Genomic DNA, 24,568 nt, shown 5'->3' with positions numbered 1-24,568 from the left:
GGTCTGGCCATGTTGCCCAAGGCCCCACAGCTGCTGTGTCCTGGCTCCGTGTCCCTCTCCCCTGAGGACCATATCCTCCCACACGCACCCCTCTGCCTTCTGAGGTCATGTCTTTCTTCCCTACAGGGCACGAGAGCAGCAAGACGCCATCGTGCAAGAGTCTCCGTGACATCTCAGGCTCCACAGCAAGAGCTTGCGCAACTATCTTATCTAACCGACTTTCAGATTAAAAAACTGAAACTCGGGCCGGGTGCAGTGGCTCACGCCTGTCATCCCAGCAGTTTCAGAGGCCGAGGCAGGCGGATCACCTGAGGTCAGGAGTTCGAGACCAGCCTGGCCAACATGGCGAAACCCCGTCACTACTAAAACTACAAAAGTTAGCCAGGTATGGTGGCGTGCCTGTAGTCCCAGCTACTCGGGAGGCTGAGGCAGGAGAATCGCTTGAACCCAGGAGGCAGAGATTGCAGTGAGCCAAGATCATGCCACTGCACTCCAGCCTGGGCAACAGAGTGAGACTCTGTCTCAAAATAAAATAATAAAATAAAATAAAAACTGAAACTCATAGGCCTGGCGCGGTGGCTCACGTCTGTAATCCCAGCACTTTGGGAGGCCAAGGAGGGTGAATCACTTGAGGTCAGGAGTTCCAGACCAGCCTGGGCAACATGGTGAAACCCCATCTCTACTAAAAATATAAAAATTAGCCGGCATGGTGGCACAAGCCACCTACTTGTGAGGCTGAGGCAGGAAGATCACTTGAACCCGGGAAGCAAAGGATGCAGTGAGCCAAGATGGAGCCACTGCACTCCAGCCCGGGTGACAGAGCAAGACACCATCTCAAAAATAAAATAAATAAATAAAAGTAGGCCAGGCGCGGTGGCTCACCCCTGTAATCCCAGTACTTTGGGAGGCCGAGGCGGGTGAAACACGAGGTCAGGAGATCGAGACCACGGTGAAACCCCGTCTCTACAAAAAATACAAAAAATAAGCCGGGCGTGGTGGCGGGCGCCTGTAGTCCCAGCTACTCGGGAGGCTGAGGCAGGAGAATGGCATGAACCTGGGAGGTGGAGCTTGCAGTGAGCCGAGATCGCGCCACTGCACTCCAGCCTGGGCGACGGTCAGACTCCGTCTCGAAAAAAAAAAATAATAATAATAATAATAATAAGTAAAAAAACCTGAGACTGGGTTTAATGTTTGAGGAATATTTCCAAGGTCATGGCAGAAACCAGATTTGAATTTAAGGCTCTTCTGTGCCATGTGATGGAAAACCTAACTCAAAGTGGCTTAATTGCAGCCATAAAAAGGGATGAGTTCATGTCCATTGTAGGGACATGGATGAAACTGGAAACCATCATTCTCAGCAAACTATCCAAGGACAAAAAACCAAATACCGCATGTTCTCACTCGTAGGTGGGAACTGAATAATGAGAACACATGGACACAGGAAGGGGAACATCACACATCGGGGCCTCTTGTGGGGTGGGGGAGGGGGGAGGGACAGCATTAGGAGATATACCTAATGCTAAATGACGAGTTAATGGGTGCAGCAAAACAACATGGCACATGGATACATATGTAACAAACCTGCACGTTGTGCACATGTACCCTAAAACTTAAAGTATAATAATAATAAATAAAGTGGCTTAACGAAGAAGGAATTTATTTTTATTTATTTACTTTTGAGACGGAGTTTCACTCTTGTTGCCCACGCTGGAGTCCAATGGCATGATCTCGGCTCACCGCAACCTCTGCCTCCCAGGTTCAAGTGATTCTCGGGCCTCACCCTCCCTAGTAGCTGGGATTACAGGCATGTGCCACCACGCCCAGCTAATTTTGTATTTTTAGTAGAGAAGGGGTTTCTCCATGTTGGTCAGGCTGGTCTGGAAACTCCTGACCTCAGGTGATCCACCCTCCTCGGTCTCCCAAAGTGCTGGGATTACAGGCGTGAGCCACCGCGCCCAGCACGAGGAAGGAATTTAACCTGGTTGTGGTGGTGTGCACGTGTGGTCTCAGCTACCTGGGAGGCTGAGGTGGGAGGACTGTTGGAGCCCAGGAGTTCAAGGCCGGCCTCAGCAACAGGGAGGGAGGGAGGAAAGGAAAATAAACTAAGAAAGGCTGGGCGTGGTGGCTCACGCCTGCAATTCCAGTACTTTAAGAGGCCAAGGCAGGAGGATCACTTGAGGCTGAGAGATGGAGACCAGCCTGGCCAACATGGTAAAACCCCATCTCTACTAAAAATTCAAAAATTAGCTGGGTGTGACAGTGCACGCTTGTGATTCTAGCTACTTCGGAGACTGAGGTGGGAGGATTGCTTAAGCCTGGGAGGCAGAGGTTGCAATGAGCTGAGATTGCGCCACTGGACTCCAGCTTGGGTGACACAGAGAGACTCCATCTCAAAACAAAGAGAGTAAGAATTTATGGGCTTGCATCATTGGAACGTCCAGGGGAGGTCAGGTACCAGCTGCATCCAAGATCACTAATGGGATTATCAACGTTTCCCCTCTCATCAGCCGGTTCAGCTTTCCTATGGTGCCGCCATTGTTCACAGGCCCCGTGGTGACACCATGACCCCGTAACTCCACGCCCAGGCCCTTCCAGCTCAGCCACCCCAGCACTGTGATCCCAGAGGAATGTCCCAGGGCTGAATCTCATTGGACGCCAGGAGTCACATGCTTGTTCCTGAACCAATCATTGCAGCCCAGGGTGGGGGCCCTGGGAACTGATGGGATGACCCCCTCCCTGCAGCCAGGGCTTGCGTCACTCCAATTCGAACCCGTTCCCACAGAGTAGGGAGCCCCCAAGCAGGCAGGTGGAAGCCCCTGGTGTCCACCGCTCCAGGGTGGTGTGAGCCTGAGCCTCCCTGGGGGTCGGGGCCCTGTGGGACCAGCTGGAGGGGCTTGAAAATCTCCCCCACCCAGGCCGGGCACGGTGGCTCAAGCCTGTAATCCCAACACTTCGGGAGGCCGAGGCGGGCGGATCACGAGGTCAAGAGATCAAGACCATCCTGGCTAACACGGTGAAACCCCGTCTCTACTAAAAATACAAAAAACTAGCTGGGCGTGGTGGCACGCGTCTGTAGTCCCAGCTACTCGGGAGGCTGAGGCAGGAGAATGGCTTGAACCCGGGAGGTGGAGGTTGCAGTGAGCCAAGATCGTGCCATTGCACTCCAGCCTGGGCAACAGAGCGAGACTCCTTCTCAAAAACAAAAAAACAAAAAAAAAAGCAGCAGCCGGGTTCAGTGGCTCGCGCCTGTAATCCCAGCACTTTGGGAGGCTGAGGCGGGTGGATCACCTGAGGCCAGGAATTCGAGGCCAGCCTGACCAACATGGAGAAACCCCGTCTCTACTAAAAACACAAAAATTAGCCAGGCGTGGTGGCGCATGCCTGTAATCCCAGCTAGTCGGGAGGCTGAGGCGGGAGAATCGCTTGAACCCAGGAGGCGGAGGTTGCAGTGAGCCAAGATCGTGCCATTGCACTCCAGCCTGGGCAACAGAGCGAGACTCCTTCTCAAAAAAAAAAAAAAAAAAGAAAGAAAACTTCCCTCACCCACACAGTACTTCCTGGGATGTGGGTGTACGGAAGAAAAGAGACTTTGGGAGCCCTCAGAGGAGGACTCGTGATTATTCTAATTAGCATTAATTTACCCATGAGCTGCTGCCTGCCAGTTCCACGATGCCGGCAATATATCCATGACCTGTGCCACGGGAGAGACTGAGGCTCAGAAAACCCTGGGAACCTTGGTGAAAGGGCCACAGCCAGAGGGCCCCCCTAGTCCCGAGACCCTCCTTTTACTCCAGGTCCCCAGGGTGCCAGGCAGAGGGGCCTGAGGGAGGAGGCCCAGAAGCCCTTACGGGCGAGGACGCCACGGCCTGGGCCCTGGACAGCTCTGGAAATGACCGCTCGGCCCAGAGCTCTTTCTTGGATCCCTCCCTGCCTCTCCACTCCTGATGGGTTTTCCTTTCCCCAGACAGATTTGCCTGCTGGTCCTCTGCCGGGCACCAGACTCATGAGGCCAGGGGCCAGGTGTTGGGGCACCTACGGGACGGAGCGGCCCTGGTCCCAGACTGTGGTTTTTTTTGTGGTTTTTTTTTTGAGGCAGAGTCTCTGTCACCCAGGCTGGAGTGCAGTGGCGCGATCTCGACTCACTGCAAGCTCCGCCTCCTGGGTTCACGCCATTCTCCTGCCTCAGCCTCCCAAGTAGCTGGGACTACAGACGCCCGCCACCACGCCCAGCTAGTTTTTTGTATTTTTAGTAGAGACGGGGTTTCACCGTGTTAGCCAGAATGGTCTCAGTCTCCTGACCTCGTGATCTGCCCGCCTCGCCCTCCCAAAGTGCTGGGATTACAGGCGTGAGCCACCGCGCCCAGCCTGTATGTTGATGCAGCTGTGTGTACCCAGGGCATAGCAACAATGCCACCGGCACAGGCCGAGGACAGGGCCACCCCAGTCACAGGCATGACTCAGGGGAGGCTGGGCTGCCCCGTCCTCACCACGGCCAGTTCTCCCGACCAAGCTTCACGGAAAGGAGCATGTGGGCGTCTGGGCAGCCACTGAGCCGGGTCAGAAGTCAGGTGGGGTCACAGTGATGCCCAGGATCAGCTGGGGTCAAGATTCAGGTGGGCTGGGCGCGGTGGCTCATGCCTATAATCCCAGCATTTGGGAGGCCGAGGCAGACGGATCACTTTGTTAGTCCAAACTGCATCCTCCCCTTCCTTTCAAAACCTAACAACACACTTGAGGTCAGGGGTTCGAGACCAGCCTGGCCAACATGATGAAACCCCATCTCTACTTAAAATACAAAATTAGCCAGATGTGGTGGCGGGCACCTGTAATCTCAGCTACTCGGGAGGCTGAGGCGGACGCTAGCTTGAACCCGGGAGGCAGAGGTTGCAGTGAGATTGTGCCACTGCACTCCAGCCTGGGCCACAGAGCGAGACTCTGTCTCATTAAAAAAAAAAAAAAAAAAAACTCGGGTAGGACAAAGGTCAGGCTGGGAGGAGGGCACAGCCAGGCTCGGGCTCAGCTTGGGGTGGGGGCTCCGTGGGGCTGGCGCCTCTCCCGGGTCAGGTGCTGAGCGGATGCTGGCTGGGGTGGGCCTCTTTCCCAATTTCTCTGGGGGGCAGGAGCACCTCCCCAACCTCTGATGGCTCCAGCGCCTGCACTCGCCTCACAGCACATGGTGACTTCCACGGGGACCAGGGAAGCCCTCGCCGCCTCCCACCCGTCAGAGCCCTCCCTGACCTCGCCCACTTCTCAGAGCTCCGGCTGTCGGGGGAACCGAGGCAGCGCCGCGCCTGGAAGCCAGGTCTGCGGACCCCGCCTCGCTCCCGCCCCTTCCTCCCTTCCGCGTGGCCAGCGCGATCCGAGGACAGACTTCGCGCCCGTCCCCTGTACAGACGGGGAAACGGAGGCGGGGACGCGGGGTCGCGCCGGATGGACCGGCCCCGCCCCTCCGGCCCCGGTCAGGACCCCGCGCCGAGCCCCGTTCACCGCCCGCGGCCCCGCCCCGGGCCGGAACGTCACAAAACAACCCCAAAGCCGGGGGACCGGGCCGGCGACGGCGCAGAGCAGCCCTGGCCGCCTCCCTGCGCACAGCGTCCGCGGTGCTGGTCGAGCTGGGGGCGACGGCGGCGGCCTCGGGGATCGGAAGAGCCCAGGGCTGCGCGCTCTAACCCTCCCTCCCGGCGGCGGCGCTCGGCGCGGTAGGCGGGACCGGGGCCGGGACTCCACTTCCCGGCGTCCCCCGCGGGCGGGCGCGCTGGCGTAGGTCGGGCCTGGCCGCGGCGCGCAGGCGCAGTCGGGGCCCGGCGGAGCGCGCAGGCGCAGCGGGGGGCGGGGCGCGCGGGCCCGGTCAAGGCAAGCGCCGTTGGGGCGGCGGTGCCAGAGCTGGTGGAGCGCTCGGGGTCCCCGGGCGGCGGCGGCGCAGAGGAGGAGGCAGGCGGCGGCGCTGGTGGCTCCCCCTCGGACGGTGCGCGGCCCGGCCCGTCTCGCGAACTCGCGGTGGTCGCGCGGCCCCGCGCGGCGCCGACCCCGGGCCCCTCCGCCGCCGCCATGGCTCGGCCGCTAGTGCCCAGCTCGCAGAAGGCGCTGCTGCTGGAGCTCAAGGGGCTGCAGGAAGAGCCGGTCGAGGGCTTCCGCGTGACACTGGTGGACGAGGGCGACCTATACAACTGGGAGGTGGCCATCTTCGGGCCCCCCAACACCTACTACGAGGGCGGCTACTTCAAGGTGAGCGTGGCGACCCCCGCCCGGGTCCCGGAGCCGACGAGCGATCTCGGGCGCCGGGAACCAGCTCCCTGCCCCGCGGTCCTAGCGCTGTTCTTGGGCGGGCCCCGCAGCCTCCTGGCTTGGGCTTGTTTCCCTTCTATGGCCAGGTTCCCCCACCCAGCTCTGCCCGGCCCCCTCCTCGGGCGGTCTCGGGGACCTTCAGTCTCTGCTGCAGTCCCCGAAAATCCCCAGTTCCCTTTAAGGCACCGTCCGGTCCCCTGTTAGGCTCTTGGCCCCCGGAGGGGTGGCCGGGGGCCCTCCCTGTAGCATCTGGGCGTGGGGCTCTTGCCCACCTCCTCCTTGGCGGGGGCTCGACCCCGGCTGCCTCCCCCTCCGCCCCTGCGAGAAAGAGGGAGCGGAGCCGAGGCCGCGCCGGCCTTTCAGCTGCCCTCCCCGCCCTCCCCGGAGGAGACAAAGGCCCCCCCAGACCCCGCAGCTGCTATTGTTGGGGAGCTGGGCCCGTGAGCGGGGGAGCGAGGCCAGCCTGGGGGTGGCTGGCGCGGCCACTCGCTCAGGCTCCAACAAAGGCCCGGATGAGCCTTGGCAGCCAGGACCTGCCTGGAAAGCGGCCACCCTTGCCAATAGCAGCCGGCCAGGCGCCCTGGGCTCCATCCCCTGCTTTATGTAACCTGCGCCCTCGGGAAGGCTGAGGTAGGGGCGTCCCTCCCACCTGCTCCCTGCAGCTCTTCTCAGGCCTCCCGGCTCGGACCCGCGTCCCGGACCCCGACCTCAGAAGCTCCGGGTTCGCTCATCCCAGCTGGTCTTGGCCTTTCTCAGATTCCACTGAACAGGTGGCTTCTTGTGACCCAAACCCCGAGTTCTGGGCCATTTCTTCTGCCCTCTGGCGGTTTAATTCCAAGCAGTTTCGTGATGTTTTTGTTGTTGGGAGCAGGGAGGCTGTTTCTGTCCCATGTGAAAAGGACTCAGGCCAAAACCAGGGCCGTTTTCTTGATCTAACGATCCAGACATGACCTTTGACTCCTTTAGCGTTCAGGGACCTCGTTCTCGGGGCCAGAGGGACCAAGCGAGGGGCCCTGTGTGAGAGGTGGGGAACGAGCACCCTGTCCAGGAATCTCCCCCTCCCGCCGTCACTTCCTGCCAAGAGCTTGGACACGACACGGCACCGCCTGGCCCACTCTGCCCCGGCCAGCTGCGGGCGTGGGGCCGAGGGACGGATGCCTCCCGCACGATGTGTATCTGCTCTCCGGGCTAATGAATGTCTGAACCGCGCCCGCTCAGCGGCTGTGAGGGTAGCAGCCTGGTCTGCTGGGGGCTGTTCCTGAGCTGAGGTTCTGGGTTACAGCAGAGGGTGGGTGGCCCGTGGGTTCTGCATCTGGAATCCTGCGTCCCCACACAGGGAACAGAGTTTGGGCCTGGAGGTTGCCAAATGGTTTTAGCAGCCCCCTCCCCCAGCCCCTTTTGTGTGCTTGGGGGAGCAGCTGGCTATGAGGAGGGGCAGCCCCACCTCGAAGCCAGGCCTGTGAGGCGGCTGCTGTTCTGGAAGGAAGGGATGCGGGTTTCTGGCTGCTGCCCACCAGACCGGTTGCCAGGGATTGTGGGCCGGCATTAGGGGATAATCCGGTTTTCCAGATTTCCCGGGGAGGGGCCTCTAGACATCTGCCGCAGGGTCAGTCCTCAGAAGCCAGCGTTGAGACGGGGGTGCTGCCACCCACGAGGACTCCCTTCCCGCTGTGCTGGGAGGGAGCTGGGAGAGCGTGGAAGTACAGGAACTGTCGAGTGCCCAGGGCTGCTGCTGCCCAGCCACGGCCTGCAGCCACTGTTCCTTCAGGAGCCGGAGCGAGCCCTGGGGCAGGGGCCGCCGGAGAGAGCCCTGCACAGCTTGACTCGCAGTGTGTGCTTGGTGAGGCGCTGTCCTTCTCTGAGCCTGGGCCTGCTCCGGGTAAAAGGCATTCTTAGAGGTGCCGAAAACAAGAGGCTCATTGGGACTTGGTGGGGTTTGGTACAGGTGAGGCCTTGGCTGTTGTCAAGGATTGGCACCTGAAACCCAGCACCAGGCTTGGGGGGCCTGAAGTCTTGGGGAACTGCTAGGCAGTTCTGAGACAAGTTCCAGCCTTGCTCTGTGGCTGCGGCCAAGTCACTTGCCTCACGGGGCCCCAGTGAGTTCTCTGTGAAACAGAGGACACCCCCCAAGACCCCCCTAGCACCCTCCCTGTCCAGGAGGGGCCCGCCTACAACCCAAGACCCCCCAAGTGCCCTCCCTGTCCAGGCCTCGCGCACGATCACTCTTTGGGGATGCTGCCCTCGTGCCTTGGAGTGCTGAGTGCCACCAGGACCCCTGACCCAGACACCCCCTGTGTCTGGCACTGGGGCCCAGCAGGAAAACAATGAGGCTTCCTTGTTTACCTGCTGTGGCCCAGGAGGGCTGTGGGTGGCATCACGCCCAGGCTGCAGGCCAGACAGCTCTGTCACCCAGCACGTGGCTGCAATCCTCCCTCTGTGGCTGTCCTTGCCAGCAGGTCTGGACCCCCAGAGCCTGGGTGACCACAGGGAACGAGTCCTGCCAGGTTTCTGTGACCTATGGGTCTGCTTGCCTGACCCCCCAAGACCGGACACCTGAGGGCAGACGGCCATACTGACTCATCCCCTCCCACGGCCTGGGCCAGGGCAGGTGTCATGAGTGTTTGCTGAGTGAGCAGTCATCTGTGCGAACCCTCCCCACACCCTGGCTGCCAAGGCTCTGGAGGTGCAGCCCTGCTCTTGGGCTTCAGCTCCATCCGAGGGGAGCCTGGAGCCCCTGCCAGTCCATTCTGTCTGCTGGTGGGTGCCCCTGGCCTGGGTCCCATGTGCCTGACCTGGGCTGCCACGGGCCTGGAGCCACGCGGACAGCCAGTGCCCACGTTCCCCGGCAGCTGTGCTGGGCCGGGTCCCGGCCACCTGGATTGTGTAGGAGCTGGGACCAGCTCAGGTGACTCAGAAAAGGCTTGAGGCAGCCTTCTGGGGACTTGACCCCAGGCCCGTGAGAGTTCCTGCCTTGGCCGGGATGGGGTGTCCCTCACACACACCCTCAGGCACCAGCACTGGGAGTGGGATGGCCTTGGGCACCTTGTGAGCTGGGGCAGGGCCTGGGGCTGGGCTGGGCTGAGCCACCCGCCTTCTGCCCCTGCAGGCGCGCCTCAAGTTCCCCATCGACTACCCATACTCCCCACCGGCCTTTCGATTCCTGACCAAGATGTGGCACCCTAACATCTACGAGGTGAGCACGGCCCCCACGGGCCTCACATCCTCGTCCTCCGGGAACCGGGGCGCCGGGAGCCCGTGCTGACCTCTGACCTGTCCCGACCTGTCTTCTCCTTGTGCAGACAGGGGACGTGTGTATCTCCATCCTCCACCCACCGGTGGACGACCCCCAGAGTGGGGAGCTGCCCTCAGAGAGGTGGAACCCCACGCAGAACGTCAGGTAAGCCGGCCCCACTCCCCATGTCCACCCAGAACGTCAGGTAGGCCGGGCTCCCTCTCGTGTCCACCCAGACAATCAGGGCAGTCCCACCCCCCGTGTCCACCCAGAACACCAGGTAGGCCGGGCTCCCCCTGCAGGCCGTGGCACCGAGGCCTGATTCGGGACCTGTCAGCCAGCGGTCCTGGGCCTCACTCTGCCTGCACGGTGGGTGCTTTCATGGGGCCTGCAGCACTGTGGTGTCTACGCAGACTCCCACCAGGACCCCAGGTCGGCCCCACCATCTGGAACCACCTAGAGGTGTCCCACCCTCCTCAGTCCTGGGTCCTTCTCCTTCCCCAGCCGTCTCTGGGTTGGTCGCCTCGTGCCACGTGTGCCGCCCGGGCCTCGTCCCCGGGTGCGGGCACTGGGCCGTGTTGCCTGTGTGTCCTGGAGTGTAGTCCGGGCAGGACATGCGGGCGTGAGGGCAGCCCCGGGTCTGACGGAGGGGTCTGCACCTTGCTGCTCTCCCTGGTCTTGGCATGGGAGGGAGGAGGCTGATGCAGGTCCAGCCCCTGCTGTTCTGGGGGCCTGAGACAGAAGCAGAGGCCATGAGGCCAGATGAAGGTCACCTGCTGGGCGGGTCCAGGTGTCCCCGTGACCCTCAGGGCCAGAGAAGAGCCGGAAGGCTGGGGTGCCCCGGGCCGCCCCACTCCAACCCGCCCTCCCCACAGGACCATCCTCCTGAGTGTGATCTCCCTCCTGAACGAGCCCAACACCTTCTCGCCTGCCAACGTGGACGCCTCCGTGATGTACAGGAAGTGGAAAGAGAGCAAGGGGAAGGATCGGGAGTACACAGACATCATCCGGTGAGGGCGGGCGGGGGCGTCACGGGAGGAGAGACTCAGATCCGGCCTGCACCCCAGCCCCTGGTCCCACGGCCGCCCAGCGCCAGCATCCTGGTGAGGGTGGCGGAGCTTCCTGGTGCCCATTTACAGGGTGCCAGTCACAGACGGAGGCCGGGCCGAGTGGCGGAAGGTCCAGCCAGGTTCAAGCCCAGCTTCTTGCCCCTTTCCTTTTTTTTTTTTTTTTTTTTTTGAGACAGAGTCTGGCTGTGTCGCCCAGGAGGGAGCGCAGTGGCGCGATCTCGGCTCACAGCAAGCTCCGCCTCCCGGGTTCACGCCATTTTCCCGCCTCAGCCTCCTGAGTAGCTGGGACTACAGGCACCCGCCACCACGCCCGGCTAATTTTTTGTATTTTTAGTAGAGACGGGGCTTCACCGTGTTAGCCAGGCTGGTCTGGATCTCCTGACCTCGTGATCCACCCGCCTCAGCCTCCCAAAAAGCTGAGATTACAGGCGTGAGCCACTGCGCCTGGCCTGGCCTTTTTTTTTTTTTTCTTTTTGGAGACAGAGTTTTACTCTGTTGCCCAGGCTGCAATGCAGTGGTGCAATCTCGGCTCACTGCAGCCTCCACTTCCTGGGTTCGAGCAGTTCTCCCCCTTCATCTTCCTGAGTAGCTGGGGATTACAGGTGCCCACTACCACGCCTGGCTAATTTTTGTAATTTTTAGTAGAGGTGGGATTTCACCGTCTTAGCCAGGCTGGTCTCAAACTCCTGACCTCAGGTGATCTCCCCGCCTCGGCCTCCCAAAATGCTGGGATGACAGGCGTGAGCCACCACACCTGGCCTGGTGGTTAATGTTTTCATAGATTCTTCCAGGCTTTTCAGTTTAACGCATGTCCGTTCTTTAATGAAGAAATGGGGTCGTGCTGTGCGTGCCCAGTGACTGACTGTTAGTCGGGGTGTTGGCCTTCCTTGTGTCTGGAGTGCGTCCCTGCAGGCTCTTGGCCTGGCGAGCTCTGGGTATGGCTGTGCAGCCACCTCCCAGTGCCTTCTGTACCTGCGGTCCACTTCGCCTGCGTGGCTGTGTGTGGTGACCCATGGCTCTCCCTCTCCTCCCATCACCCTCGTGCCCCAGAGCTGAGCCCCACAGCCCCTTCTCTTGGGTGCCTGTGTTCACATGAACGTGTAAACACTTGCGTGTCTGTGTACACAGACGAGGCTTTCTTTACGGGCTGACGGCCTTAACGGTTCCTGCTCTTCCTGTTACCTAGAGGCCTTTCCTATCCATTTTTTTTTTTTCAGAGTGAAATTGCATAGATTTCCTCACAGAGGCCTCACCTACTTTCGTTGGTATTTTGTATAAGCAGAATCTTAAAAACAACCTTTAAAATATCGCACACAGAATCCATGTGTCTTCCTCACCCCAGGACCCACGAGCATCCAGGGCACCTTCCGTCCTGCACCCGCTGGTCATCCCGGGGCAGCATCCTGGTGCTGGGCGGTCTCGGCTCTGAGCAGCCATGGTGGGCGGGCCCCGTGCGGCCTCCTGGGAAGTGCCCTGCAAGCACCTGCTGGCCTCTGGAGGTCACAGGGTAGCTGCCCTGGCCGTCCCTCTGTGCAGATGTCCTCGGTGGCCCTGGCCCGGCCATGTCACCTGGCCCATGTGGCTGGCTCCTTGGCCCAGTTCTTCCCGGCCACCTCCCTGAGGCACCACCCCCCTGAGATCCCAGCACAGAAATAAAAGCCACGCTATTTTTATCCATCAAAACTCCCTGCGGGTCAACTCACATGTGCCATGTGGACTGCTGTGATTGCTGTTTCTGCCTGTTTTTAAGTCTGTGTGTGTGTTGGCCTTGTGGCAGCCCAAGTCCCACTGAGCTGTGCCAGGCGGGCTGCCGTGGAGCCTGTCTTGGTCAGGGATGTTGGTCTTGCTGAACAGCACCACCAGACGGTCCTCCAGCTGATGCTGGCGGTGTGCCGGCGGCACCTCCATGGCGCAGGTCAGTTCCCACCCTGGCCCTCCCCTGCGTCTCCCCATGGCAGCCACCCATGCAGTGCCATCCCCGGGCCACCTGTCACCCACCCAGCCCATTGGAGAGCTTGGAAAGCAAAGCATGGCATCCGCTGGGTCCCGCCGCCCAGGGACGTCCCTGAGGCCAGACGTCTGCCCTCCATGCGTCGTGCCTCCCCATAGAAAGCACTGGGCTTCTGGGCTGGGCTTGAGGCTGTCTGTCCACTCCCTGGTGCCCTGCCATGCGGGCACCGTGGGACCCGCACACCCCGGTAGCAGCCAGGCCCAGAGCCCAGAGCCGTGCCTGGTTGGTGATAGGGGCTTGAGGGCCGGGTTGGAGTCCCAAGCCCATTGCCTGAGGCTGCAGCTTCGTTCCTGTTTTCTGTCAAATGGGGTCAACGTGCAGCCCGGCCCTGCTGTGCCACCCCTGGAAGCCCCTTTGCTTCCAGTCCTGGGGGGACATTCTTTGACGCGTGTTCTGGAGGTGGAGCTGGGGGCAGGTTCCTCGGTGTGCGCGGTGCGGCCCCTCATAGGGCCTGGTGTACGCGGCGCGGCCCCTCATAGGGCCTAGTGTACACAGTGCCCTCCAGGAAGTTTGAGCTAACTTGTCCTCCCTTCCTGCCTAGAGGCCGGGATGGCCAGGCCCCCCAGGTTTAGAATCCTGATGAGGCCACGAAGAGGCTCAGGCCGTTTCTGCATTTCCCGTCTCGCCTGTGCTGGTTCCCGGCTCCAGGGATGGTCCTGCCTCCTGTCCTTGGGCCCTCCCAGCTGCTCCCTTTGCTCCCGCGCTCAGGAAAGGCTCTTGCTCCGAGTGGGGCTGCGTGGGCCTCCCGGCTGCCGGCATCGTTATTTTTTCCTCCCAGCTCCTGATGGGTCCCTGTGGGGTGTGCCTCGGGGTGGGGTGGGCGGGTGTGACTGCACTGCGCCCGTCCAGCCTCCCACCCGCACCTCCTGCCCTTCCCGAGCCCCCTCCTCTGTCATCTCTCCCCCTGGAGCTCCTCACGCACAGGGCTTTGTCCTAAGTGGTCGCTACACGCCGTTTTAAGAGAAACCTGAGCGCTGGGATAAGCGTCGGACCTGGGGCAGGGGGGCCGGGCAGGGGCCGGGCCCAGGCACGTGGGTGGCGCCCTCACCCACCCTGTCCCCCCAGGAAGCAGGTCCTGGGGACCAAGGTGGACGCAGAGCGTGACGGCGTGAAGGTGCCCACCACGCTGGCCGAGTACTGCGTGAAGACCAAGGCACCGGCGCCCGACGAGGGCTCGGACCTCTTCTACGACGACTACTACGAGGACGGCGAGGTGGAGGACGAGGCCGACAGCTGCTTCGGGGACGATGAGGATGACTCTGGCACGGAGGAGTCCTGACACCACCAGAATAAACTCGCAGAGTTTACCTCAGTAGGGCCGGACCCGTGGCTCCTTAGACGACAGCCTACCTCACGGAGGTTTTGTGCTGGTCCCCGTCTCCTCTGGTTGTTTCGTTTTGGCTCTTTTTCTCCTTCCCCGTGTCTGTTCTGGGTTTTCACTTGCTTCAGAGAAGAGGGGCTGCCCCACCGCCACTCACGTCACTCGGGGCTCAGTGGACGGGTCCAGGGTGGGAGCGGCCGGCCCACCTGTCCTCTCGGGAGGGGAGCTGAGCCCGACTTCTGCCGGGGCCCCCCGGCTTCTGGACTGGCTGCACCCCAGAGGAGCCACGGGGGCGCTGCTGGGAACGTGGGCAGGGGGCCGTTCCCTGACACTGCCGGCCCAGGAGGCCCAGGTGTAGCGGTCTGAGGGGCCCGGTCCCACCTGTCAGCTCCAGGGCCTGGAGCCACGTCCAGCACAGAGTGGACGGATTCACCGTGGCCGACTCTTCTCCCTGCTTTGGTTTGTTTGAAATCTAAATAAAACTACTTTATGAGAGGCCAGAGAAGCTGTGCTTGGGAGGGAGAGGCAGCCCCCAGGTCCATGAGTGACTGCACGTGGCCAGCCCCACCGGGACCCTGGCTACGCCAGGTGTGGATCTGGGAGGCCTGTCCTGGGAGGCACAGGGAGCAGCCCGGTCCCGCAGCCTGTACGCTCCCATGACTTGGGTCAGACAGGCCTGGGCAGCATCCCCCAGCCTGCGGGACAGGGGCGGCCAGAAAGCCCCCAGAGTTCCTCCCTGTGACCAGGTGCATCTAGTGGGACAGGAGCTGCCTCTGCAGGCACCAGCGAAGCTTCGTCCTGGGTACACAGCCGCCTGGGTGTTGATCTTAGCAGCTCAGGGCTCCCAGGGCCATAGATGCCCCCCCGATCAGCACTCCGGCGGCTCTAGCTCCCTCCAGGCACAGCCTCGGGGTGGGGAGCCGTGGCCCTGGGCACACACAGGGCAGGCACCTCACATCCTGGTGTCAGGAAGTCCCCAGCATCGTTTTATTTCATGTCACGGAGGAAAGCTTGGAGCTTCACTGCCCTCCCAGGGCACACTGGCTTCCAGGAACCTGCCTGCGTTCAGCTCTCCAGAAGCTCCTGGCCTTGCTTCTGGGTACCCAGAAAGCCGCGCAGTGGCTGATTCAGGGTGGAGGAGCTGTGAGGATGAGGTTTCCCACCAAGTTCAGACAGCAAATGGAGCCCTGGGGTCTCAGCAAGCCATGGCCCTCAGGGCAAACCTGGCGTCCGCCCCTATTGTGAACGAAGTCTTAGTGGCACAGCCACACCCAAGTCTCAGGATCATCCATAGCTGCTTGGTTTTGTTTCGTTTTTGAGACAGTCTTGCTCTGTCACCCAGACTGGAGTGCAGTGGCGCAATCTCGGCTCATTGCTACCTCCGCCTCCCAGGTTCACGCCATTCTCCTGTCTCAGCCTCCCGAGTAGCTGGGACTACAGGTGCGCGCCACCACGCCCAGCTAATTTTTGTATTTTTAGTAGAGACGGGGTTTCACCATGTTGGCCAGGCTGGTGTCCAACTCCCAACCTCAGGTGATCGCCCACCTTGGCCTCCCAAAGTGCTGGGATTACAGGCGTGACCCGTGCACCCAGCCTAAATTTATTTATTTTTGAGACAGGGTCTTGCTCTGTCACCCAGGCCAAAGAGCAGTGGCGCAATTACGGCTCACTGCAGCCTCGACCTCCTGGGCTCAAGCGATCCTCCTGCCCCAGTCTCCTAAAGTGCTGGGATTACAGGTATGAGCCACCACCTCCGGCCAGTATCTTTATTCATGAAGACCAAAAACTAGAACAGCCCAAATATCCGTCTGCTGGTGAATGCATAAACACAGCGTGGTCCATCTACACAATGGTATGTGACGCAGCCATGAAAAGGAGCGAGGCTCTGACACAGGCCACAGCCTGGATGCACCTTGAGGACGTCACGCTCGGAGAGACGCCGACGCGACAGATCCTGTGTGATTCCACTCCTGGGAGGTCCCTAGAGTCCTATTCAGAGACAGGAAGTAGTGGCCGGGCACAGTGGCTCATGCCTGTAATCCCAGCACTGGGAGGCCGAGGCAGGTAGATCACCTGAGGTCAGGAGTTTGAGACCAGCCTGGTCAACACGGTGAAACATCGTCTCTACTAAGACTACAAAAATTAGCCGGGCGTGGTGGTGGGCACCTGTAGTCCCAGCTACTCGGGAGGCTGAGGCAGGAGAATGGTGTGAACCCGGAAGCCCGGCCTCTATAAATAATTTTAAAATTACCCATACATGGTGATAGCACCTGTCATCACAGATACTCGGGAGGCTGTGGCAGGAGGATCGCCTGAGCCCAGGAGTTCGAGGCTGCCGTGAGCCATGATCACACCATTGCACTCCAACCTGGGCAATGGAGATCCTGTCTCTAAAAATTAATAATAAAAGTGTTGCTTGGCCAGGCGTGGTGGCTCACGCCTGTAATCCCAGCACTTTGGGAGGCCGAGGTGGGCGGATCAGGAGATTGAGACCATCCTGGCTACCACGGTGAAACCCCGTCTCTACTAAAAATACAAAAAAATTAGCCGGGCATGGTGGCGGGCGGCTCTAGTCCCAGCTACTCTGAGGACTACTCTGAGGCTGAGGCAGGAGAATGGCTTTGCAGTGAGCGGAGATTGCGCCATTGCACTCCAGCCTGGGTGACAGTGAAACTCTGTCTCTGAAAAAAAAAAAAAAAAAGGTGTTACTTTTTCAGGTGTGATGATGGTTGTGTGGCTTCATCTCCAGTCCTCTTTGAGAAACACTTTCTAAAATGCTCAAGGGTGGAGGGTGGAGGGTGTGCAGCGGTGGGCGGGGCTGTGACTGTTACCTCCCCCACAGGAAGCGCGTGTGGGGAGGCTTGGGGCTGGGGCCAGCACCCACACCGGGTCTCCACAGCGGCATGGAGGCCTGTGTGTCTTCACTGCTGGTGCTGGCCCTGGGGGTCCTGTTGATAGGTGAGTGGGAGCCAGAGTGCAGGGGGGACACTGAGGCCCAGCGCTCTCGGGAGGGGGGTCCCTGGATGGGAGGGGTGGGCGTGGGCGCCAACATCCTGGGTGTAAGAGCGGAGATTCATCCTTGTTTGGAGGGAGACTGAGGCCTGGGACGTCCCGAGCTCCTCACGCTTCACCCCGAGTGGACGTCCCAGGACCGTGGGAGTGTGTGGTGGCCACCGGCTCACCTCGTCCATCCTCCCGGCAGCAGCCAGAAGGCAGCAGTCACGCTCACACCCAAGGTGCAGAGCAGGAAACTGAGGCTTGGCGAAGGAGATACTGACCTAGGACTGCCCAGCTGGGAGGGCAGAGCTGGGACTCGATCCCTGCCGGCTGCCTGCCACCACCAAGGGCTTGGCTGGGACTAGGTGCCCAGCAGTGAGGGAGGAGGGAGGCGGGTGGCGGCTCCCCTGCATTCCAGCTGGACTGAGTGACGGGCTCTTGATGAGTTGGGAACCCAAGAAGATGGACAGAGGTAGGAATCCAGCCATCAGTCATCATCATCCTTCCTCCCATTCTTCTTTCCTTCCACCCATGGGTCCATCATCCCTCCCTCCCTCCCTCCTTTCGTCTCCCCCTTCCTTCCCTCCACCCGTCCGTCCACCCATCATTCCTCCTTCCATTCTTCCACCCACCCATCCATCCATCATCCATCCCTCCACCCATGGGTCCATCATCCATCCCTCCCTCCTTTCATTCCCCCTTCCTTCCCTCCACCTGTCCATCCACCCATCATTCCTCCTTCCTCCCATTCTTCCACCCACTCATCCATCCATCCATCCCTCCTTTCAACCTCCCTCCTTCCCTCCCTCCATCCTTCCCTCCTTCCCTCCACCCATCAGCCTTCCCTCCCTCCTTCCTTCCATGTATCCACCCATCCATCCATCATGCCTCTCTCTTCCTTTCCTCCCTCCTTCCCTCCTTCCTCCCATCCATCCATCATCCATTCCTCTTTCCATCCCTCCTTCCTCCCTCCCTGTGTCCCTCCTTCCTTTCTCCTTTGCTTCTGTGTATCCATCCGTATTTGCAGGGCTCGTGCTGTTCTCGGCCTGCCCTCCTGTCTGACTGGAAGAGACAGGCCAGGCACGAGGCGGTGTGCCACAGTTTTTGGGAGGGGCTGGTGCTAGGAGGCCAGCAGAGCAGAGGAAGCACAGAGGGCAAGAGGGCAGGTGGGGGGCCGTTGCAGGAGACAAGAGCATAAACCAAGGGAGGAAGCCGGTGGGGGAAAGGCATGCAGGCAGCTGGGTGAGACAGACAAAGGCCCCGGGGTGCAGGCAGCTTGCAGGCACAGCAAGAGTTGCACTCTTGTCACCCACGCTGGAGTGCAATGGTGCCATCTCGGCTCACTGCAACCTCCGCCTCCTGGTTTCAAGCGATTCTCCTGCCTCAGCCTCCCTAGTAGCTGGGATTACAGGTGCCCGCCACCATGCCAGGCTAATTTTGTATTTTTAGTAGAGACGGAGTTTCCCCGTGTTGGTCAGGCTGGTCTCAAACTCCCAACCTCAGGTGATCCACCCGCCTCGGCCTCCCAAAGTGCTGGGATTACAGGCGTGAGCCACCGCGCCCAGCCTCTTTTTTTTTTTTTTTTTTTTTAAGATGGAGTTTTGCTTTTCTTGCCCAGGCTGGAGTGCAAAGGCACGATCTCAGCTCACCACAACCTCTGCCTCCCGGGTTCAAGCGATTCTCCTGTCTCAGCCTCCGAAGTAGCTGGGATTACAGATGCCCACCACCACGCCCGGCTAATTTCTGTATTTTTATTTTTTATTATTTATTTATTTTTATTTTTTTTATTTTTTGAGACAGTCTTGCTCTGTCACCCAGGCTGGAATGCAGTGGTGTGATCTCGGCTCACTGCAAGCTCCGCCTCCCGGGTTCACGCCATTCTCCTGCCTCAGCCTCCCGAGTAGCTGGGACTACAGGCGCCCGCCACCACGCCCGACCTAATTTTTGTATTCTTAGTAGACACGGGGTTTCACCGTGTTAGCCAGGATGGTCTCGATCTCCTGACCTCGTGATCCACCTGCCTCGGCCTCCCAAAGTGCTGGGATTACAGGTGTGAGCCACCGCACCCGGTCCCCAAGCGGGGACTCGATTTTCAAAGCATGATGGGGATACAGAGGAAGATTTTGAGCTGATTTACCTTACATTATGAAATCGATCCTTTTAAATATATGATTGATTTAAAATAATTTTTGTACAGCTTTATTAGGAAATAATTTATGCACTGTACAATTTACCTATTTAAAGAGTACATTTCTTGCTGGGCACAGTGGCTCACGCCTGTCATCCCAGCACTTTGGGAGGCCGAGGTGGGTGGATCACCTGAGGTTAGGAGTTTGAGGCCAGCCTGGCCAACATGGCGAAACCCTGTCGCTACTAAAAATACAAAAAAATTAGCCAGACATGGTGGTGGGCTCCTGTAATCCCAGCTACTCGGGAGGCTGAGGCAGGAGAATCGCTTGAACCCAGGAGGCAGAGGTTGCAGTGAGCTGAGATCACGCCACTGCATTCCAGGCTGGGCAACAGAGCGAGACTCCGTCTCAAAAAAAAAAAAAAAAAAAAAAAATGGCTGGGCGCAGTGGCTCACGCCTGTCATCCCAGGACTTTGGGAGGCTGAGGTGGGTGGATCACAAGGTCAGGAGTTCGAGACCAGTCTGGCCAACATGGTGAAACCCCATCTCTACTAAAAATACAAAAATTATCCAGGTGTGGTGGCGGGTGCCTGTAATCCCAGCTACTAGGGAGGCTGAGGCAGGAGAATCGCTTGAACCCAGGAGGTGGAGCTTGCAGTGAGCCGAGATGGTGCCATTGCACTCCAGCCTGAGTGACAGAGCGAGACTCCGTCTCAAAAAAAAAAAAAACAGTTTTTTTTAGAGACTGGGTCTCGCTGTGTCGCCCAGGCTGGTCTCGAACTCCTGGCCTCAAGTGATCCTCCCTTAGCCTCCCGAAGTGCTGGGATCACAGGCGTGAGCCACCCACATCCGGCCTGATGTGCGTTTTGAAGGACTCCTCTGGCTGTGGGGCCTGGGGAGGTCCTGGGGAGGGGGTTGGGAGGTGGCCTGGGGGGAACATGATGGGGGGATGAGAGGGGGATGGGAGGGATGAAGGGCGGCCCACACGTGTCAGCCTAAAACTTTCAGGGAACATCGAGGACTTCATTAGGATGGCACATGTGCTTGGGGTCCTGGGCCTCTGAGCTGGGCAAGGACAGTCGCGGCAGGCGGAGGGGGGGGCATATAGCCCCAGCCTGGCTCTTTGTCCCCCATTCCAGCAGGCAGCTCCTTTGAGACCCAGATCATCGGGGGCCGGGAGGTGATCCCCCACTCGCGCCCATACATGGCCTCACTGCAGAGAGATGGCTCCCACCTGTGCGGGGGTGTCCTGGTGCACCCAAAGTGGGTGCTGACAGCTGCCCACTGCCTTGTCCAGCGGTGAGTACCCTGCCCTGCCCACCCCAGGGGTCCGGGGAGTCCATCCGACAGCCCCCATTCTTCGCAGGGGGTGGGCTCTGGGAGATTTAGGCCCATTGTCGGACCCCTCTCCCCTCCCGGTGACGGCTTAGGCAGGGTTAAGTGACCTGCGGCTGTGGGACTCCTGGAGAAGGTTGACTCCTTGCAAGAGGCACTGGCAGGGCCGGCTCCTTCCACACCACAGCCTGGGTCAGAGCCTGGCTTCTTTCACAGCTGAGCCACAGTCCTGGTGTGGACGGAGTGCATTGTGTCTGTCCATTCACCCGCTGATGGACCCAACTTAGTCCAGGGCTTCTGCTCTGAGGAAGGAGGGTCAGGTGGGGGTGTTTGCCACCTGTGGCCAGGAGGTCGAAGCCGGCCTTCGAGAGTGGCTTGGGAATCGACCTGGTTCCTGGGGAGCAGGAAGCCGCTGAGTGACCCATCATGGAGTTGCCCTATCTCAGGCCTGGCCCGTCATACAGAGCCCAGATCAAGATGGTCAAAGTAACAAAAGGGGATCTGCCGGCTTGTGTAACTGCAAAGTCTAGGAGGAGGTCTGCCTTCAGGTGCGGCTTGATCCAGGTGCTCACAGGAGGCGCTCTGGAGCCTGTCTGTCTCCCAGCTCTGCTGCACTACCAGGAAGCCTGTCTCACAAGGTGGAAAGATTGACCCCCCTCAGTCCTGTGGAAAGAGGGCTTGGCTCTCTATAGTCGGGGCACACTTAGGAGGATTGGCCTGTGTCAAGCCCTGTACAAATCACTGTGGTTGAGCCTGGGGCCCCAAGTGAAGGGAATTCCCAGAGCTGGTTTTCGTGAAGCTGTAGGCTTGGGGTTGGATTTTTGGGCACACAGCCCTTGCCTGGGGCCGGGGCCAGGGCCGGGCAGAAGTCTGGGGCAGGGGTGAGAGCAGGGAGGGCTTCCTGGAGGAGGTGGGTGGTGAAGACACAGGGAAGGACTGGCCGAGCCAAGGCCTGTGAGGGGCAGCGGCTGTGAGTGATGGCCGTGGACGACGGGCACAGTGGGGGCCAGGACTGTATGTGGCGGGTCGTCCACGCCAGGCCAGGCCGCAGCACCCTGATTCCCTCTGTCGCCAGGATGGACCGGCTGAGGCTGGTGCTGGGGCTCCACACCCTGGATGACCCCGGTCTCACCTTCCACATCAAGGCAGCCGTCCAGCACCCTCACTACAAGCCAGTCCCTGCCCTGGAGAACGACCTCGCGCTGCTTCAGGTGTGCAGGGACGGGACAGGGAGAACCGGGCACCCTATTGTCCACCACGGGTGCCCCTCCCCACTGCCACCCCTCCCCCCACTGCCACCCCTCCCCCACTGCCACCCCTCCCCACTGCCCCCCTCCCCCACTGCCACCCCTCCCCCACTGCCGCCCCTCCCCAACTGCCGCCCTCCCCACTGCCCCCTCCCCCACTGCCACCCCTCCCCCACTGCCACCCCTATTCCCCGCTGCTGTCCCTCACCCCGACTGCCGCCCCTCCCCTCCCCACTGCCGCCTCCTCCCCCGGCTGCCGCCCCCTCCCCCGGCTGCCGCCCCCTCCCCCTGCTGCCGCCCCCTCCCCCTGCTGCCGCCCCCTGCCCCTGCACTGCCGCCCCTCCCCCCGCACTCTCATCCCCTCCCCCTGCTCACTTGCCCCTTCCTGTCACTCGTAGCTGGACGGGAAAGTGAAGCCCAGCCGGACCATCCGGCCGCTGGCCTTGCCCAGTAAGCGCCAGGTGGTGGCTGCAGGGACTCGGTGCAGCATGGCCGGCTGGGGGCTGACCCACCAGGGCGGGCCCCTGTCCCGGGTGCTGCGGGAGCTGGACCTCCACGTGCTGGACACCCGCATGTGTAACAACAGCCGCTTCTGGAGCGGCAGCCTCTCCCCCAACGTGGTCTGCCTGGCGGCTGACTGCAAGGACCAGGCTCCCTGCAAGGTGAGGGGCGCCCGGGTGGGGCGGGGGGAATGAGGCTGGCGGGAGGGCCGGGGCCAGGGCAGCCGCCGGGCAGGTTCCTGGCTCTCCCGTTCTCTGGGGATTCCTGTCAGGGGCTGGGGGGTGGGGAAGCACTGGCAGTGGTCCCATTTCTCAGGTGCACAAACTGAGGCTCAGAGAGGTTTAGCAACCCGCCCAAGGCCACACAGCCGGGAAGCGGCAGAGCTGTGACTTCTGCTCCAGCAAAGACGGTCCGGGGTGGGAAAAAGGAGCAGGGTTCACAGGGCCAGCGGGAGGGTAGGAGTGGACACTCGTGGGCTGGGAGCAGCCCCTGTGTCTCCTTGAGCCCGGGGATAACAGGCCCGGCCCTGCTCCCCTCGGCGGGCCCTGCTCCCCTCGTCCCCTCAGCGGGCGCAGAGGCTAAGCTGCAGTGTGTCATCCCCGCAGGGTGACTCGGGCGGGCCCCTGGTGTGTGGCAAAGGCCAGGTGTTGGCCGGAGTCCTGTCCTTCAGCTCCAGGGTCTGCACCAACATCTTCAAGCCCCCCGTGGCCACCGCTGTGGCGCCTTACGTGTCCTGGATCAGGAAGGTCACCGGCCGATCGGCCTGATGCCCTGGGGTGACGGGGACCCCCCTTGCTGTCTCCACAGGACCCTTCCCCTCCAGGGGTGCAGTGGGGTGGGTGAGGACGGGTGGGAGGGACAGGGAGGGGACCAATAAATCCTAATGAAGAAACGCTCAGAGCCTGCCTCAGTCCCAGCCCACCTCTGTCCACGCTGGCTGCGCGGCCTCCGACAAACCTATTTCCCTGGGGGTTTTATTATTATTATTATTATTATTATTATTATTATTATTATGGAATGGAGTCTCGCTCTGTCGCCCAGGCTGGAGTGCAGTGGCACGATCTCAGCTCACCGCAATCTCTGCCTCCCAGGTTCAAGCAATTCTCCTGCCTCAGCCTCCTGAGTAACTGGGACTATAGGCGCTGCCATCACACCTGGCTAATTTTTGGTATTTTTAGTAGAGACGGGGTTTCTCCATGTTTGTCAGGCTGGTCTCAAACTCTTGACCTTGTGATCTCCCCACCTTGGCCTCCCAAAGTGCTGGGATTATAGGCGTGAGCCATCTTGCCCGGCCCTTCCCTGCTTTAAAAAGGGACGTTGTGGCTCTCAAGGCTTCTCCCAGGAGGGGGCGGCGTTGGCCAGGACTGGAGCGGTGGCCGGGTCTGCAGGCCAGCAGGGGTGCGCGGCCGTCCCCCCCACCCGCATGGCTCCTGGGGCTGGGCCTTGAACAGCGTCCCAGGATCTTCTTTTTTAGTAACAGCTTTATCAAGTTACAACTCACACAGCAGACGCGTGTCCCTGTAAACTGCGGTTCCGGGGCCTTTAGCACCTGCGTGGAGCTGGGCAACCACCACCGTGACGTGTCACCCCAGCACCCCGAAAACAGGCCCATCCCCACTGTCAGCCCAGCACCACGAAAACAGGCCCGTCCCCACTGTCAGCCCAGCACCCCAAAAACAGGCCCGTCCTCACTGTCAGCCCAGCACCCCGAAAACAGGCCCATCCCCACTGTCACCCCAGCACCCCAAAAACAGGCCCATCCCCACTGTCACCCCAGCACCCCAAAAACAGGCCCCATCTCTACTGTCACCCCAGCACCCCAAAAGGAAGCCCCACCCCCACTGTCATTCCAGCACCCTGAAAAGAGACTGTCCCCACTGTCACCCCAGCACCCCAAAAGGAGGCTCGTCCCCATCGGCCGTCACTCCCCATCCCCGCCCCAGCCCCGGTGCCCTCACATCCCCTCCCTGTCTCTGGATGGGCCTGTGCTGACATTTCATGGACACGAGAACACGCTGCGTGGCCTTCTGTGTCTGGCGTCTCCCACTGAGCGTGACGTCCTCAAGCTGCACCCACGCGGTGGCTGGGTCCGAGCGGTGCTCCTGCTCCGGAGGGTCGAGCTCCAATCCCTGGGTGCACATCTGGGCGGCTTCGTCTGCGTCCGTCCGTGTGAAGCTTTGCTGGGAGCCGCCTATGCGCGTTTTCGTGTGGACCTACCTGCTCCTTCCTCCCTCCAGATTAGACCCATGGGAGTGGCATCTCGGGCTGTTCAGTGACTCTGTTTCAGCACGGCGCTGTTTTCCTGCAGAACCTTTTAATTTCACTACCAACTCTTTCTTTCTTTCTTTCTTTCTTTTCTTTCTTCCCTTTCTCCCCCTCTTCCCTTCCCTTCCCCTCCCCTCCCCTCTTTCTTTCTCTTTGTTTCTTTTTTTCTTTCTTT

At 60.5% G+C, this 24,568-nt stretch overlaps 2 protein-coding genes across 3 annotated transcripts; both read left to right on the top strand.

Moving 5' to 3' along the window:
- Positions 1–5,808: 5,808 nt before the first annotated feature.
- Positions 5,809–14,419, top strand: CDC34 (cell division cycle 34). The gene is made up of 5 exons (XM_030798515.1): positions 5,809–6,225; positions 9,392–9,478; positions 9,585–9,682; positions 10,393–10,527; positions 13,664–14,419. The coding sequence occupies exons 1-5, from the start codon at positions 6,049–6,051 to the stop codon at positions 13,875–13,877; spliced, it is 711 nt and encodes a 236-aa protein (XP_030654375.1). The 5' UTR covers positions 5,809–6,048; the 3' UTR covers positions 13,878–14,419.
- Positions 14,420–16,809: 2,390 nt separating this feature from the next.
- GZMM (granzyme M) lies at positions 16,810–23,028 on the top strand. 2 transcript variants are annotated; one of them, XM_030798514.1, is made up of 5 exons: positions 16,810–16,877; positions 20,192–20,344; positions 21,456–21,591; positions 22,026–22,289; positions 22,734–23,028. In XM_030798514.1, exons 2-5 carry the CDS (start codon positions 20,250–20,252, stop codon positions 22,893–22,895), a joined length of 657 nt encoding a protein of 218 aa, XP_030654374.1. In that variant the 5' UTR covers positions 16,810–16,877; positions 20,192–20,249; the 3' UTR covers positions 22,896–23,028. The 2 variants fall into 2 exon arrangements, with proteins under 2 accessions (XP_030654374.1, XP_030654373.1); XM_030798513.1 differs by having other exon boundaries at positions 16,823–16,877; positions 20,188–20,344; positions 22,734–22,895.
- The last annotated feature ends 1,540 nt before the right edge of the window (positions 23,029–24,568 follow it).

This window comes from Nomascus leucogenys, chromosome 18 (assembly GCF_006542625.1).
Source record: "Nomascus leucogenys isolate Asia chromosome 18, Asia_NLE_v1, whole genome shotgun sequence".
Classification (NCBI taxonomy): domain Eukaryota; kingdom Metazoa; phylum Chordata; class Mammalia; order Primates; family Hylobatidae; genus Nomascus; species Nomascus leucogenys.
Note: the sequence above shows the minus strand (reverse complement) of the source record. Positions and strands in the feature narration are given on the sequence as shown.